The sequence below is a fragment of the Rhinatrema bivittatum genome, chromosome 6 (assembly GCF_901001135.1).
Source record: "Rhinatrema bivittatum chromosome 6, aRhiBiv1.1, whole genome shotgun sequence".
In the NCBI taxonomy this organism is placed as follows: Eukaryota; Metazoa; Chordata; class Amphibia; order Gymnophiona; family Rhinatrematidae; genus Rhinatrema; species Rhinatrema bivittatum.
In genome coordinates, this window is record NC_042620.1 from 277760578 (window position 1) to 277776985 (window position 16408).

Here is a 16408-nt window from a genome sequence, read left to right on the forward strand (position 1 = left end):
ACAAATCTCTGCAGAAAGAAAATCCTATCCTGCCAAAATTTGTCTGTTCTCTCTGCCGCGAATGTCATGCGTGTTCTGCATGTACCCAGGGGCCTTGTCCCAGCGCAGGCATTCTGAAAACGCCTGGGCAGAGTGGCAGGACTGCTTAGTCTTTTTTTTTTTTTCTCCTTCATTGGGGTGGGGGGAGTACATTTCTGGCCTCCTCCATTCCTGACCAGGTGCATGAAGCTTCTGGTCACTGACTGAGGTAGAAACTCCTCAGTACCTGTGACCCTATGTACAGAGTCAGCTATAGCTGTGTGTGTCTGGCTTGACTGAGACTTTTCAAAGTCACAGATGGGGGGGGGGGGGGGGGAGGGAGAGCAGGTTAATGGGGAGTGTCAGCAGGTATGGGGAGGGTGCAGAACATGTAGAGGGGAGAACATGGTGAAGGGGACATCTGTATAGGAATAAATGAGGGAGACCTGGATGGGGGAGGGGGTTAAAATGGAACATAGAAAAATGAGAAGAACACACCTCCTTGAAAGCAAAGAAGGATCCAGGAGAGCAACATTGGTGATCTCTCTAGAAAAAGACAGAGAACACTACCCTTGCCAGCTGCCACAGGGAAGAGCTGCAACAGCAGATGCTGAGTTCAAGAGGGAATCCGATGGCAACAGATAGGTTTATTACAACTAAGATCCAAATGCAGAGTGCTCGCTTTAGAGGGAGCACATGAGTGATGAAGAGCTTTAGCGTTTGAAATTGTCCATTTAGTAGGCAGGGGACTGAACTTGAGCACACAATGGGGTAGATTTTATAACATGCACACGTGGTCTACGTGTGCGCACGCTACCCGGCATGCGCACATGTATGCCCGATTTTATAACATGGGCGCGCATGTTATAAATTCCAGGGTCGGCGCGCGCAAGGCGATGCACGAGTGTGCACCTTGCACGTGCTGAGCCACGCTGCTTTCCTCCGTTCCCTCTCCCTGAGCCTGACCTTCCCACCCCTTCCCCTAACCTTTTCCCCCTTAGCCCTACTCTAAACCCCCCCCCAAAAGTTTTATCCTACCTTTTGCGCCGCCTCCGATCCCTCGACACAGCGGCAATGGCCGCTGTGTTGCAGGCCTCTGGCCCCACCCACACCCCGCCCCTTTTGTAAAGCCCCGGGTCTTACATGCATCCCGGGGCTTTACGCGCACCCCCCAGCCTTTTTAAAATGGGCACGGCCTGCATAACCTTTTGGAAAATCCGGCCCAAAATGTTTTATATTGGTTTTAATCTATTTGTTTTTATGCCGCGTGGCAGATTTTAAAAGCCCTACGCGCGTAAATCCAGCTGGGGTTACACGCACCGCGCCTATTTTGCATAGTCTCAGCGACGCGCGTACGTCCCGGGGGCTTGAAAAAAGGGGCGGGGCACAGCCAGAGACCTCCGTAGGGCCGCTACGCCGGGGGACTGCGCGCCGGCACTTGGCTGGCACGTGCAACCTATGCTTGCAGAGAGGCAGGTGCAACCTCTAAAACAGGCGCGAAAGGAAAGCTCCCTCCGAGGCCGCTCCGATTTTGGAGCGGCCTCGGAGGGAACGGGGAAAGCCATTGGGGCTCCCCTAGGGCTCGGCGTGTGCACCCCCTTGTGTGTGCTGACCCCGCATTTTATAACATGCGCGCACATGTTAGAATCGGGTGTACATTTGTGCACACCGGGTTGCGCCTGCATCTTAAAATCTGGCCCTGTCTGTTTTAGCATATTCATAGTTTTATGTTTTAATGTAATTATTATGTGTTATTGTGTAACCCACCTAGCATTGCAGATAGGCAGGGTGGAAATTGTTAGATTAATAGTTTATTATTTACTTGTCTCTGGCCACATACTAAACAGTATATTCCTGTCCAAGTTTTAGTAGGGGACTAAGACGATCCCTCCTAAAATATATGTGGATACTTTTAAGCTCATGTTCCACAATAAACTACCTGGATACCTTCCCATTGATGTAGGCCCCCCACCTCATGTGCCTTTGCCCTGTTAAAGCTTTGAGCTATAAGGCTAAATGGGCTGGACAATAATGGCATCCAGCACCCAAAGCGATCCTAAGTTTGGACTGATACTTGGTAGGATCAATCTTGCATATTGCAATGGGTGAGGATTTTTAAACAATTTTCATAGCGAGTAACACAGCTCTGCAAGGATTCTCAGTCCATCAAGAGCAAGTTTCATGGGGAGGAGGATGCTTGTGTTCTAGGCCCAGAGATAGGGGACAGAGAGCGCATCGACCAGAGCTACAGCGAGGACTGGCCTGGAGGCAGCTGCTGCCCAAGCAGTTAGGAGAGAGAGAGAGAGAAGGCTAAGATGGCACTGAGTTACTACAATCCCAACACGTGAGGGTGTCCAGTGTCCAAGAGACTGAGCCGGCGTGCAGCAGCGATGGAGTGGAAGGTAGGTTCCCTGAGGGAAAAAGCAGTGTTGAGCAAGTTTCCAGAGTACAAAAATCCAACTGGAGAACCGCGAGTTGTGGGCTTCCCATGCAAAGTTAAAGCGAGTAAAGGTATCAACAGAAGTGGCAAGATAAAGTAAAAGCTAGCACTCTGAGCGACGGGGAGAAGAAAAGAAAGCCAACATGCTCCACCTCGGGATCTCTAATTCTCTTTTGGCATGTTTTATTTTTATTGCAACACTTCCCTTTTTCTTGAGCACACAGAGAACTTTTAAGTCTTTAATCCTGTAAACTGCTAGAATCCATTTATGTTAAATCAGTGTGTATATCCTGTAATGTAAAGCACACCGCTACTGCTATAATGTTTACCACTTCCAGTTAGTAAAGTTGTGGTTAATTCTATTTGCTATGGGCATTCACTTCACGGGGATATATTAGAGGTGCTCTTAATTCATTGTAAGAAACTCTCATAGGACTGAAGCAGCCGGCCTTGAAACTGTTCATTTCTCCCAACCTCAAAAGAACCTGCATCCTACCCTCCCGCGTGATAGAAGGGGAGATCCATTTTTTCCCCTACACCGATCCCCTTTCAGCAAGCAGCCTAAAAAAGCCGGAGGCAGTTACACTGAAAATCCACGAGCAGAGAACGGCCCTGTGAAGAGGGGGCGTAGAACAGCACCCATGGCTGAAAACGCCACATCCGCACCCATTCTTACTCCCCGGCAGCCGCTCTTCTGTTTTGTTTAGGGAACCACAGCCCCCACCATTGTCAGTTTGCTTTGGGGTTTTGTTTTTTTCATTTCAGGGAGGATTTTTTTTTTTTGTTTTGTTTTTCTTTGCTTGGCTGTGTTTGCCAAAGTGAAGAAAAAAATATTGAACAAGGGAAAAAAAGCCCCAAGACAAAAAAAATCAATTTAAGAGACGCGCGCACACACACACACACAGAGATAAGCACTGCTCCAGCAGCTCTGGCTGGGCCTTCCCCAAGCCAAAAAACTGCCTGGGCCCAGTTCAGAGGTCAGGGCCCCTCTCCTATGTAAAATCTGCCAGCCCCCACCCCCTGGAAGGTACTGAAATGACATCCCTTCAGTGCCATCGCCCTGGCACCACTTTTAAAACACTGGAACCAGGTAGGAAGGACTAGGCCTTGCTCCTACCCTTTTAGAGGCAGGATGCAGAAAGTGGAGGGCCCTGGCAGCTTTACAGAAGGGGAGGACCGGGGCAGGTTTTTTTTTGGCTAGAAAGGCTCAACCCCTCCATGACCTTAATCCTTGTAGTAGATTTTTTTTCCCGTTCACAAAAGAAACAAAAATTGAAAGGTTTAGACAGTTTCTCCCATCTGATTGCTTCCACAGCTATGAACTAAAGTCGAGGTGAGGGTGGAGGGTCAGAACAGACTGCAGCCACACAAATCCTCCTCTAGTCAGCCCTTACATTTTTTTCAATCTCCTTTTCTCTCACGGCCTCTGTCCTTTTGCCCTGGCAGAGGGTGGAAAGTGTACTACCGCACCTTCTGCCGCTCCCCACAGCAGGAGTGCACACACTCAAACCCCCCCCCCCCCCCCCCCAACAGCTACTGCCCCCCCCGAAGAGGAAATGGTTGGCCTCAGGGCTACAGTACGACACCTCTGTCCCCTTCCTACTGCCTCTCAAGAACGCTGGCCACAGCCTGCTCCTAATCCAGGCTTGGGTGCCCCCCCCCCCACTGGGGCTGGAACAGAAGCAGGCAAGATTCATGACATAGGCAGGCAGCCCAAAGCAGGGTCTTGGCACACGAGAATCACCTTCAAAGGGCGGGGAGGAGTGCTAGGACAGTTATGAAGTTTAAAATTAAAACAACTGATGACAGTCAATGCAAACCCCAAGAGGCACTGGCACGGAGATCAAGAATGCTGCAGCAGCTAGAAATCACTGCCTGAGCAGCTAATGTTATTGTTGAAGAATTAAAGAGAGCAGCAACCACCAAAGAAACCCCCTTTATTAAAACAAGATTGAATAAATGAAGCATTTCATAAACCAAAAAGGAGTAGATGCTGCTTATATTTACAGGAAACTGATCACCACCTCAGTCGTAGGGGGGGGAAGGAACCCCCACTGCCCTCAGGTCACCCTTTTACCAAAAGCTCTCCATGCACTTTACAATAAACGCAGCGCTGCACCTTAAACCACCCCTCCTGGCTGCTGTGGTGCCTGTGGGTACAATGGCATCCCCCGTTTCAGCACACAGGACATAGCAGGTGCGCTAGTTTTAGGCCTACAAAAGGAGCCTGGGCAGTGGCTTGTAAGGAAGAGGCAGAAAGGGTCCTCGCATCGAACCCATTCGTACTACAGCTCTCACTTTACAGCCAAAACCCCCCAGGCTGCTACAACCGATTCGTTGAAAAAAAAGTTTAAAGATCGTTGCATGTCCTGTCTCAGTTGTGATTGGGAAGCTCTAATCAATTCTTCTTGCACCCAGCATGGCAGAGGCGTAGCATGAAGAGCAGCCAAGTCCTCGCCCCGTGCAGCATGAGGACAGGCTGATTCATGTCCTATGTCACCCTCCGTAGAAACAGGAAGGAGCTCCTGCCCCTGTAGCATCAGAGGCAGAAGCCCCACCTCCACCAGCCGTGAGGTACAGGGAAAAAAAAAAAAAACTCATTCCTGGCCAGAGGAAGAGGTTGGGTGGTTCAGCTGAAGGATAGGACCTGCTTCTACCCCACCGCGCCTCTGCAGCCTTCAGCCAGCTTCCAGGGACAGCAGCAGCCGGCTCGCCCCCTGAGGGGGAAGGGACCAGGCCCCAGGGTGTCCCACACTGAAGGCTGCCCGCCCCCCCTCCCCAAGCTGGACCCTCTCTTTCCTTTTCTCCTGTAGGAACAGTGGAAGGAGGTGTTCACCACTCACTCCGACATCTTCCTTTACTAACTGCTACTACTTCTTAAAAAAAGGGCAGGCAGCTGTTCCTCTGACCAAAGGGATAAAAAAAAAAAAAAAAGGAAAACCCTCGGTCCATGCAGAGGAGCAGCAGGCAGGGGCTGGGAGTGAATACAGATGCATTAGGATAATATAGAACTTCTAGTACCCAGCAGGCCCGTCCTCATTCAAAAACACTGGACAAATCCAGAGCGCGCACATGCACCCCACACCCCCAGCAGGGCAATGATGCTCCCCACACAAACCCAGCACCCACTTTACCTGCAGGAGCCATCTACACCAAAAGGCAGCAAAGCAAGAGCAGACGCGCGCTCTCAAGTCCCCAAGCTGCCTTCTGCAGTGCTAGCTTCATACCACAGGAGGAACTGGGTGGAAAGGTGGCCTCTGCCTGAGGCTGACCACACGTGTAGTAACCCACTCCACACTGCTGTAGTGGTCCCATGGCTTTTACAATGGGTAGAAGGTCGGCCATTTCTGGATGTTCAAATGATGCAGTCTAGTGCCATGCGCTGGAGGGTCCAGCTCCCCCCCCACCTAACTGGAGGCACCCGTGTGGGCATCGATGGAAGACAGCCAAGGGCCCTGTCTTAGGGCTGGAGACATCAGCATCATGGATTTTGCACAGAGCCAGGGTCCATGGACAGGCGAGTTATGTTCATTTGCAGACGTATTGCTCCACAGTCCTCTCACACTTCTTGCAGGTCACATAACAGCACCAGTGGTATTTACAATGACAGCGTTCAAGCAGGGTCTGAGTGTAGGCGTTGTAGCCACGCCCACAGCACATGAGGCTACAGCTTTCACTGCCCATGGAGCTCTTCTGGCACTGCCTGGGGAGAGAGGAAGAAAAAAAAAAAACACACACCCTACAACAGATGAAACCTTCTGGTAAAGAAAAAAAAAAAAGTCAAGACTACCATCCAAACCAATTCTGCACACAGCAACAGTCTCAAAGCCTCTCCACATATGGGCAATTCCATGTTTATAGCGAGCCAGCTGAAGGCAGAACATAGCGGAGCTGCCGCCAGATCACCCCACTACAGAGTTTATCAGCAGGGCCCGGACAGGCTGCACTGTGTGAGGCTCAAGACTGCAAGAGGGCAGAGATTGATGGGATGTTAAAACTCTGTGCCAGCCAGCCTGTGCAGACCTCACAGGAGTAGCTCCAGATTCAGATAAAACTTAGGGGTGGGGGCATGCTGAACACACCCAGCTATCTTAAAGTTAGCCGTAGAAGTTTATCTGCTTAACTTCAGGGTTGTTCTTCGGCTCCCCTAAAGTTATCTGAATATTTTAGCCAGATATCTGGCTAATGCTGAAAATCTGGGTTAATTATACTCCCAGCATGGCCTTGGCACACATAACTGGCTAATAAGTTTGGCTGGCTATGTCAGGAGTGGTTAAGACTGGGTGCTAACCTTAGCTGGAATAGGGGTCTCCTGGAACATGACAGCAGATAATGACTAAAGGGCCTTAGCCACAGCTCCTGCTCAGCTCCATTCTGTGGTGCTGATGTTCCAAGCCCATAGAAAGGAGGTCTGGCAATAACTGGCTGTAAACTTTGGCTGCTCCTGTTTGCTTCCTCTAACGAGAGGTGCTCTTCTACATCAGATATAAAATGGGCAGAGATTTATATAAAAAACTGCCTACAATCTGAAGATTGCCCATCTGTAAGACGACAGACCAAGAAGCACATAAGAGGCTGGACATTAAGCCAGTGCCACAGCAATGTCAATCTGTGTCACTGCCTGCTTTATGCAGGCAGCCGTAGTATAGAAATTGATAGAGCCCTGCCTAAAACAGGAGCCTTTGCAGGCTGCAATGTCATCTACTGGACCAACACAAGAAGTATCCCTGCTCTATTCTAAGACATGAGGCTTTGAAGCTCATGCAGGTTCCTCCGTATATTGCAAGGCTTGTAGACAAACTGCATCTTTGGAGAGTCCAGGAAAGCTCACGGGCCACAGAGGAGGCATTGAACTTTTCTATTGCACAGAGCAGGGAAGGGGCAAAATTTAACTAAAAAAAGACAAGATTAGGACAGAGCAGTTCTCCAATCTCGCTCTGTGGGTGATGGTTTCTATCCACCCCTGCAGCTCTGCTCCCTCACCGATGTGATGACTGGTTTTCCACCCTCCCGTTAGTGTGCACACTGCTGTCCCATTCCCACCTCTTCGGAAGGGTAACATTTAAGGACGTTTTCCAGACCAGGAGTTTATAGGACAAGCCACACAAGTTCAGAACATCTCAGTAGCTATTTGCCCTGAGCAGATGTGAGAGATCCTGGGTGCAGGTCTGTGCAGTGAGCGCACAGGCCAGCTTCCCCCCCCCCCCCCAAATCTGAGTTCGGAGACATGAACACAGCGCCCACCCGCTGCATGCCACTGGTGCGGTTCTTACCTGTCTTGGGTCCCTTGAGAGCCCAGTTTTGGGTTCTTGCTGCAGTAATCCGGCGAGCTGGCCAGGTACACGAGCTCAGTATCTCGCACGGGACGCATGTCCAGCTCCTTGGGTACCAGCTGCTTCCTCAGACCCACGTGGCGGAGGATCACTTTGGTAGCTCCCAGGTACCTGGCCTTCAACTCCCGGGCAATGCTGCCCAAATCCTGCAGGCCCTTCCAGCAGGTTTTCACCGAGCAGGAGCCGGAAATGCCATGACACTTACACTTTGTCTCCAGAGAGTCGGCAAGTGCCTGCGTACAAGCCAGAGACAAAAGGGGAAGGTTAACACCCACAGCAAGAGCACATACAGAATATACCACAAGTCATTAAACAAAGCCATGCAAGGAAAGTTATGAGAATAAGAGAAATGCAAAGGGAGCAGGAAGCAGAGTTTCCCTGCACCCCAGGCTTTCAATCTGTTCCAAAGACAGCAGCACACATTGATGTGACAAAATACTTCAGATGCTTTTCTTCCCGGTTATAATATAAAAAAAAAAGGTCACATCCAGGACCCCAGGCTAACATGAAATACCCCAAGCAAAATTCATAACACGTAAACCTGCATTTTACTGCCTGGCTCTAATTCTAGTAGTCAAGACAAAAATGTTGTGGCTCAGACCACAGATGAGAAGGCCAGGAGCAGCACCACAATATCCAGCCAGTGATCCCTGCTTGTGTAGTTCTAACGCAGAAACCACAAGGGGAGGCCAAAGGCTGAACCAGAATCATTCCAGCCTCTTCCAGTGCCGTGACAGATTATACTGGAAGAGCATCTCTGCTCTCCCGCCCCTCCCCCACCCCATACTTGTTATATCAAACTTTCTCTCCCCTCCCTGCCCCAGCTTCTCCCACCCTCATTATGCCCCCACATAGCTGTCCTTCCCCCTACCCTCCTTCCATACCTGCTATGTTCCACTACAACCCCCTCCCCCATCCAGGTCTCCCTCATTTATTCCTATACAGATGTTCTCCCCTCTACATGTTCTACACCCTCCCCATACCTGACACTCCCCATTAACCTGCTCTCCCTCCCCCCCCCAGCTTCTCCCACCCTCATTATGCCCCCACATAGCTGTCCTTCCCCCTACCCTCCTTCCATACCTGCTATGTTCCACTACAACCCCCTCCCCCATCCAGGTCTCCCTCATTTATTCCTATACAGATGTCCCCTTCACCATGTTCTCCCCTCTACATGTTCTACACCCTCCCCATACCTGACACTCCCCATTAACCTGCTCTCCCTCCCCCCCCCCCCCCCCCCCCCCATCTGTGACTTTGAAAATCTCAGTCAAGCCAGACACACACAGCTATAGCTGACTCTGTACATAGGGTCACAGGTACTGAGGAGTTTCTACCTCAGTCAGTGACCAGAAGCTTCATGCACCTGGTCAGGAATGGAGGAGGCCAGAAATGTACTCCCCCCACCCCAATGAAGGAGAAAAAAAAAAAAAAAAAAGACTAAGCAGTCCTGCCACTCTGCCCAGGCGTTTTCAGAATGCCTGCTCTGGGACAAGGCCCCTGGGTACATGCAGAACACGCATGACATTCGCTGCAGAGAGCAGACAAATTTTGGCAGGATAGGATTTTCTTTCTGCAGAGATTTGTAGTTGTAATCTCCACACACTTTCCAATCATGGCCAAACCACGCCCTTGGGGACGTCCTTCCCTACATGTGGCTAGAGGGCATGCATTCTTTCACAACACGCATGTTGTTGGGGGGGGGGGGGTGTGTCCCATTTATGAACATAATCACATTTACTGGGATAACAGACCCTTGCAATCAGCTTCAATAGGAGCTTGGCTGCTGCCCTATGAGGAGAGGCAGGATGAGACAGGGCAGATTTCAATACATCAGCCTCCATGCACAAGCAGCAAACTGGTTTCAAGGGGAAGGAGGTTCTAGAGCAAGGGGTCAGCTAAGAGGCTCTGGAGGTGACAGAGGGAGGAGACGTAACACATCTTCATGGAAAGAGTGATGGGAGCATGCAGTGACTTCCTGGAGCGGGTGGCAAAGCTGAAGAGGGCCCTTAGTTGCTAGATGTGGAGAGATGAACAGCACGTATTTACATGTTCATAGCATCGCTCTCCTGAATCAATGCCAGAACATATGCCAAAATAGTTAACATGAGACGCTAGAAGCCCTAGCAGTAAGGCTTCCACATGGCTGCATTATCTGACAGGCTGCAATGGCACCTATCGGGATTACAACAACAGATCTACAATTAACCAGAATTCCTAGAGAGCACAAAGTTCTTACATAGATGAATCTCTAGAGGCTGGCCATTTGGGCAGTGATCACACCAGTATCGGTGGCTATTGAGATGACACAGCTGTGGGGGTTAGGCAGAAGAAAAGATGGGTGCTGGAGGATATTATGAGGGCAATGCGTACGCACTTCTATCCAAGACAGAAGCGCATAGGAAGACAAAGAGCATCCTGGATAAGGAGAAATCTTGCAGACTTCTGCTGGCTGGCAGCTGGGATATATCCTTATCAGTGCAGGTGGACTGGATGGGCTTTACTATCTTACATCCAGCCTCCTAGGTTCCCCCATGGATTTTTTTTTTTTTAGTCAGTAACATGCCAAACCCCAGTGAACTGATGAAGACCCCTGCCCACGCACCTGTCTGCCCACCGCGTTGTTGTGTAGATTCATCAGCTTGCTGGCCTGCATCCCTGCCTTCCTGGACTTCATGGGAGCATCTGTGAAGGCAGAGCCCATCTGCAGGCCATAGGGCAGGTTGTCACCGCACCCACCCCACCTGAAGCTGGCATCAGAGGCATCGTCTGGGACGCCCCCGCAGGAACACGTGGGGAGCTCTGCTGAAGCGCAAGCCCTGGCGATGGAGTGACCGACCGCTGCCGCAGAGAGGGCATGAACAAAGGCAGATTCCCGTGTTCCTGGACAAGAGCAGAGAAAGGCCAGACTGGTGGTGAGAATAGGACATGGCCTCCAACATCACACCTCCCACAGTTGCTTGTCCCCCCTCACTCATTCATGTCTGGATTTTTAGCCACCTTGCCAAAACACTCACAGTGATTATAATTCAGATTGCTGCTCTGTACAGCCTTCATGTCAAGCCTCAATTGTTATTAGCTTATAAAAAAAAAAAATCAGCTTCATCTCTTCCAGGACAAATAGATTACAGCCTCACTGCCTCGTGTGATGAGTACAGTGAGTGTGAAACAAGGTTTGTTTAATGTATACAGAGATGTTTCATATGGATTATCTTAAATACCATAAGAGGAACCTGTCTTTTTACGTTACCCAGTAATGAAATTCCTGCTGCAGGCCCCCTGACAGAGGGGGATCTCGTGACATCTAAGGGGGGGGCAGACTTACAGCCAGGATTAGCCAGGATCCAGAGGGAGGCCTGGTGTGCTGCTCCTGCAGTGACTGGGCTAAGTGAGTTCAGAGGATGGAATCCTCCCAGTGATTGCAAAATGAATTCTCCTCCTGCCAGACCCACCTGCTTCTGTCTGAACGGGAAGCACTGTGGAACAGGAGGGAATGGCCAGGAAAAAAAAAAAAAAAAGGGTGGGTTAAAAAGACTTGTTAAGAGGTTCTGGTGCCCTCTAGGGAGATTCCCATGCTGGATCCTTCTGTTTGCAATAAGTTACTGCAGCATGGCTCATAGGCACGCACCAACACCACAAGCCCTGGGCTACACAGCTCTCCCCAGTAAAAAAAAATATTAAAGGAAGGTCTCAGATGACAGGTCCTACCTTTCAGGATATCAGGGGTGAAGTCAGGAGCCTGCTGGATGGAGGAGCAGTTCCAGCGCATGTCTGCGAAGCTCTTCTGGCAGCTGGCTTTGGTTTCTAGGGCCGCTCGGACAATGCTGCTCATCAGCTCCAAGTTCCTCCTGCAGAGCTGGACCTGCTCAGGCACCAGCCCAAGCAGGAGCCGGCAGTGCTGGCTCTCATTCCAGGCCACTGCCTGGCCCACCGGCAGACCCCTGGAGCAGAGAGAGAGACGGAGCAGAGCTGTCAGGCAGCTTCAGGGCCAGACAACTGAAAAACGTCTGAGCAAAGTAGAAAAAAATAGTCAAGTCATAAACTCAAGAGAGCACCACAGCAAATAGCCCAGGGAACAAAGGTCACATGCCCCCCCCCGGACATTCTGAGCCCAGGGCCAGCTCCCAGCATCACACCACTATGCTTTTTTTGTTTGTTTCTCAATTCCCCTAATTGTGATTAGTTCAGATGCTGGTTAAAAAGCACAGGATGGGTCCTGGTGAAACGGACTCTGCAGGCTACAAAGCCTTTGGCTGGACTAACATAAGATTTATCCAGAGATGTTGGGATAAAACCCTTCTCATCCACACAAGGGACAGACAGACCCATGAGGTCTTCAAAGCTCAAATATCACCTCAGAGCTGGAAGGCCCCCCCCCATCCATCATGTTAGTCCTGTAGAAAGCTGCAGGTAACACCTAAACGTTTGTGCTCCCCGGAGGGGAAGGGGCTGGGAAGCACAGATCCAGGAGGAGGGAATATGGCTGTGAAGTACAGACCACTGGGCAGTAGGGGTAGGAAGCCCAAATCCAGGACACGTTGGGGGGGGGGGGGGGGGGTAAGAGAGTACAGACCCTTGGGAGCAGGGTAGGAGTAGAGAGCAGAGGCTGGGGGAGTTAGTAGGGGAAGGAAGCACAGATCCAGTAGATGGAGAAGGCTTTGTAGGGGTTAGGGAGTGGGAATACAGACCCTTTAGGGAGGATGGGGTAGACAGTAAACATGGGGGCGAGTTAGAGGAAGGACGCATAGATCCAGGAGATGGGGGGTGGTTATTAATGGTGGGGGTGGGGATAGATTAGGGATAGGGAATACAGATGCTTTGAAGATATGGGGGGGGGGGGGAATAGGCGTCGAAAGTAGCAATCGGGGGGGGGGGGGAAGGGGGCGCTCCCGGTCACTTACAACCACTGAATCCCTGCTGAGAGCCGCCAGAGGCAGAGGAAGGCGGCGGCGGCGGAGCTGAAGGCGGCTGCACCACCCCGAGCCATCCCCGAGTAGCAAAGGGAAAGGAGGAGCCGCCCCCACTGCGACCGCCGCTCCGGTCCCAGGCAGGCCAGGCTCTGATCTCTGGGTATAGCCGCGCCGGACTCTCTGCTCAGGCCCGGGCGTCCCCCCATTTAAAGCCCCCGGTGACGTCAGCGCACCACCCCGCCCTCGGCCTCAGGTGGACCTCAGCACCTGGGGGTCAGGGGGCAGCTCACCCAGGTCAGACTGCACTGTCCTGGATTTACCCCCAGCCCATGCGGGGGACCTGTGCCTCCGATTTTATTTCCATAAGAAAAGGAAATGCAGGGGGAGGTGGGGAAAACCAGGACTGGTTGACTCTGCTCCCCTCTTCCAAACTACCTTCCAACCCTTCCTTAACATAGAGCCCCCGCCCCATCATCCAGTCCTCCCCCACAGAAACACACCCACCGGCTACTAACACCCCACCCATACATACACCACCCCTCAAAACAACCAGCCTACCCCCCAACACATGCACCTCCATTTTCCCCAAACATACAGCAATCAGAGCAACTTTTCAACCCCCCCCCCCCCCCCTAAAATGTGCCCCTTCTTTCACCAGGGATCACAGCAAACTATGGCAAGGGCTGGGACGGAGGGGCCACTGAAGGTGAACGCGGGGGTGGCAGGGAACAGAGTAAAGGAAGTTTTTAAAAGTTAAACCACAGCAGCTTGTTTGTATGTGTGGCTGCCGCACGGGTGCCCCTGTAATGTCAGTGCAACTCAGGCAGACTGGGCTGAATCCGGATCTCCCACGCTCGCCTCTGTAGGACTGACAGCACCAGGGTCGCCGGGTCCTGCCCTGATCTGGAGGCCCATAACAGTCACAGACCAGAACCTCCTAAGCAGGAGCCAAGGCCCGACTCTGATCCCCCCCCCCTCACTAAACAGCAAGGGGCCTGCTGCCTGCTTTCCAGCCATTAGCATGTACTGCTCTTTCCTGTCTGGAAGGAGCTGCCCCAATCCACTTCCCCCTGCACAGGGCTGAGCGGGACCCCAGCTTTCCACATCTCTTTGAAATTAGATCCCGGCTGCAGGGGAACGTATTTGCATGTGAATTATTAGTGATTAAGACAAACAGTTGAGATGCCGTCCCTTTAAAAAGCTAAAAAGCCAGATCTGCCCTTGCTTGCCCTGCTGTGATCTGCAGGACCCAAAAAAAATTGCAAATACACATGGAGGGCCTGATTTACAGATATTCTCTATTCTGGGTCTAAGGTAAAACCAAGAACCGTGAACCTGCGTCTGTACTGAACAGTCAGTATCATTACTGACTGGTTGGTTCCTTCTCCTCTGGGCTAATTCTAATAAGGAGCCAAAGCAATTACACATATTTCATTTTACCCTGCTCCGACCACGGGTAATACCCTCAGTTGTGTGCAAGTGTTACTCCCGCTGTAGCAAGGAGTTTTGCACACAAAAAACATGCATGTAAAACTGTGTGTCCTGTTTAGCACCCCTCACACGCAAATCCCATGGCCGATGGAATAAAGTGCGCACGGGTTGGCATGCGTTTGGATGTGCATTTTGGACACACTGGACTAGCACCCGATGCAATAAGGAGATTATCATGTCCATAAAATGCACCCAAGCAAAAGCATAGGCGATAGCACTTCATTTCATATAAATTCCATGTAAATGAGGCTGTTAGCTATTATCCCCCCCCCCCCCCCCCCCCCCACTCCACCCCATTCAGAAATCACTGGGCACCCAACACACAGTTTTTAACACGGCACATTTAACTCCAGCCCTGGAGCTGGCATTAAGTTATACCGTGAGCCATGAGCGCATGAAAATATTTTAAAAATACAGTTCTCTGTAGCTCCTTCGTTTTAGTATCATTAAGACACTTACATGTACTGCTTGTGGTGTTGAAAAATAAATGTAGATGGGCTTGATTTAAAAAAAAAAAAAAAAAAAGCTTCTGGATGCACAATTTAGATGCCGATAGCATCAACAACCTCAACAAAATTGGCCAGAAGAAGCAGGATAAAATAGACTCTGCTCGTGGCCTGCCGAGTCTCTGATCCTCTCAGTTGCGAACAAGATTTGCGAACTGTATTTTCCAACACACCCTCTTCATATTAAAATGTCTTTCTCGTCTAACCCCTCTCGAATATACTACATGTAAATAACTTTAACATATAATGTTAAACGAGGGGTATCACTTGATTGTCTTTTGTTAAGCTACATGTTAGTTATCATTTGATTGTTCTCTGTATCTCGTTGTTTAAAATGTAAACCGGAGTGAAGGCCTTCACCAATACTTCGGTATAGAAAAACCTATAAATAAATAAATAAAAGAAGATGGGCTCTGTTCGCAACCCCACACAGCTGCTCTTTGCTGCCTCCTAACGGTCGGCGTCCTAGGCCAACTGAAACTCCATCCTGGTATGTGAAGGCAAGTGAGGAATGAGTGGGACTCCGTCACAGTGTATGAGGTTAGAGATGGGAGGAGTGAGGGAGACTCTGGCACAATGTGTGAGGTTAGTGATGAAAGGAATGAGAGACACCGTCACAGTGTATGAGGTTTGAGATAGGAGAAGTGAGGGAGACTCCAGCACAATGGGTGAAATTAGTGTTGGGAGGAATGAGAGAGGCTCTCACAATGTGTGAGGTCAGGGATGGGAGGAGTAACAAACTCTGGCAGTTTCTGTGGTAAGCGATAGGAGGAATGAGTGAGACTCCGTCACAGTGGATGAGGTTAGAAATGGGAGAAGTGAGGGAGTCTCCATCACAGTGGGTGAGGTCAGCAATGAAAGAAATGAGACACACCTTCACAGAATATAAGGTTAGAGATGGGAGGAGTGAGGGAGATTCCATCACAGTGTGTGAGGTCAGTGATGGGAGGAATGAGAGAGACTCTGTCACAGTGGATGAGGTCAGAGATGGGAATGAGAGACACCTTCACAGAATATAAGGTTAGAGATGGGAGGAGTGAGGGAGATTCCATCACAGTGGATGAGGTCAGAGATGGGAGGAGTGAGGGAGACTCTGGCACAATGTGTGAGGTCAGTGATGGGAGGAATGAGAGAGACTCTCACAATGTGTGAGGTCAGCAATGGGAGGAACTGAAACTCTGACAGTTGCTGAGGTCAGCGATAGGAGGAATGATTGAGACTCCATCACAGTGATTGATGTTACAGATAGGTGGAGTGAGAGGAGACTCTGTCACAATGTGTGAGGTCAGTGATGGGAGGAGTGAGGGTGAGTCTATCAGGCCCAGATTTTGGTGTAGGCAACATAGGTACTGAGGCATTGCTGCTGCTGCTTCGGCTATCACTCTGTTTGGGCCTGCCTCCAATGTGCCGCTTCTAATATAGAGTGACATTGTCCTGACCCTGCAGAAGCAACAACTTCAAAAGGGAAATTCAGTGCATGGCCCTGAGTCACCCCTTGCACACTTACCCGTCATGTTTGCAGCTGCCCCACCCTTCGCATGGATCAACCTTCCACTTAACATAACAAGTGGCTCAGAGGTGAAGACCAGAGAGACGAGGATCTGGGCAGGGGGCAATCTGGGGTCCCTCACCCTCCTTCACTCACCCTGTACTTCCAATGACTTTCAGAGGGTGGGATGGAGGTTAGCCCCTCCCCCCTCATCCCATACC

At 50.7% G+C, this 16408-nt stretch overlaps 1 protein-coding gene across 1 annotated transcript; it reads right to left on the bottom strand.

Annotated features, from left to right (window-relative positions):
• Positions 1-4308: 4308 nt before the first annotated feature.
• On the bottom strand, positions 4309-12889 carry LOC115094326 (protein Wnt-11b-2-like). Its single transcript, XM_029607273.1, has 5 exons — positions 12693-12889; positions 11500-11732; positions 10397-10674; positions 7732-8024; positions 4309-6161 (listed from the first exon to the last, which is right to left on the bottom strand). Exons 1-5 carry the CDS (start codon positions 12776-12778, stop codon positions 5987-5989), a joined length of 1065 nt encoding a protein of 354 aa, XP_029463133.1. The 5' UTR covers positions 12779-12889; the 3' UTR covers positions 4309-5986.
• Between the last annotated feature and the right edge of the window lie 3519 nt (positions 12890-16408).

What these genes read in the sequence shown, in the direction of transcription:
- LOC115094326 (XM_029607273.1), bottom strand. Translation starts at nt 12,778, where the DNA reads ATGGCTCGGGGTGGTGCAGCCGCCTTCAGCTCCGCCGCCGCCGCCTTC. An exon ending in ACAACGCGGTGGGCAGACAG is followed by an intron (nt 8,025 to 10,396) that starts GTGCGTGGGCAG and finishes GCTTGTACGCAG; the next exon opens with GCACTTGCCGACTCTCTGGA. An exon ending in TCTCAAGGGACCCAAGACAG is followed by an intron (nt 6,162 to 7,731) that starts GTAAGAACCGCA and finishes CTCTCTCCCCAG; the next exon opens with GCAGTGCCAGAAGAGCTCCA.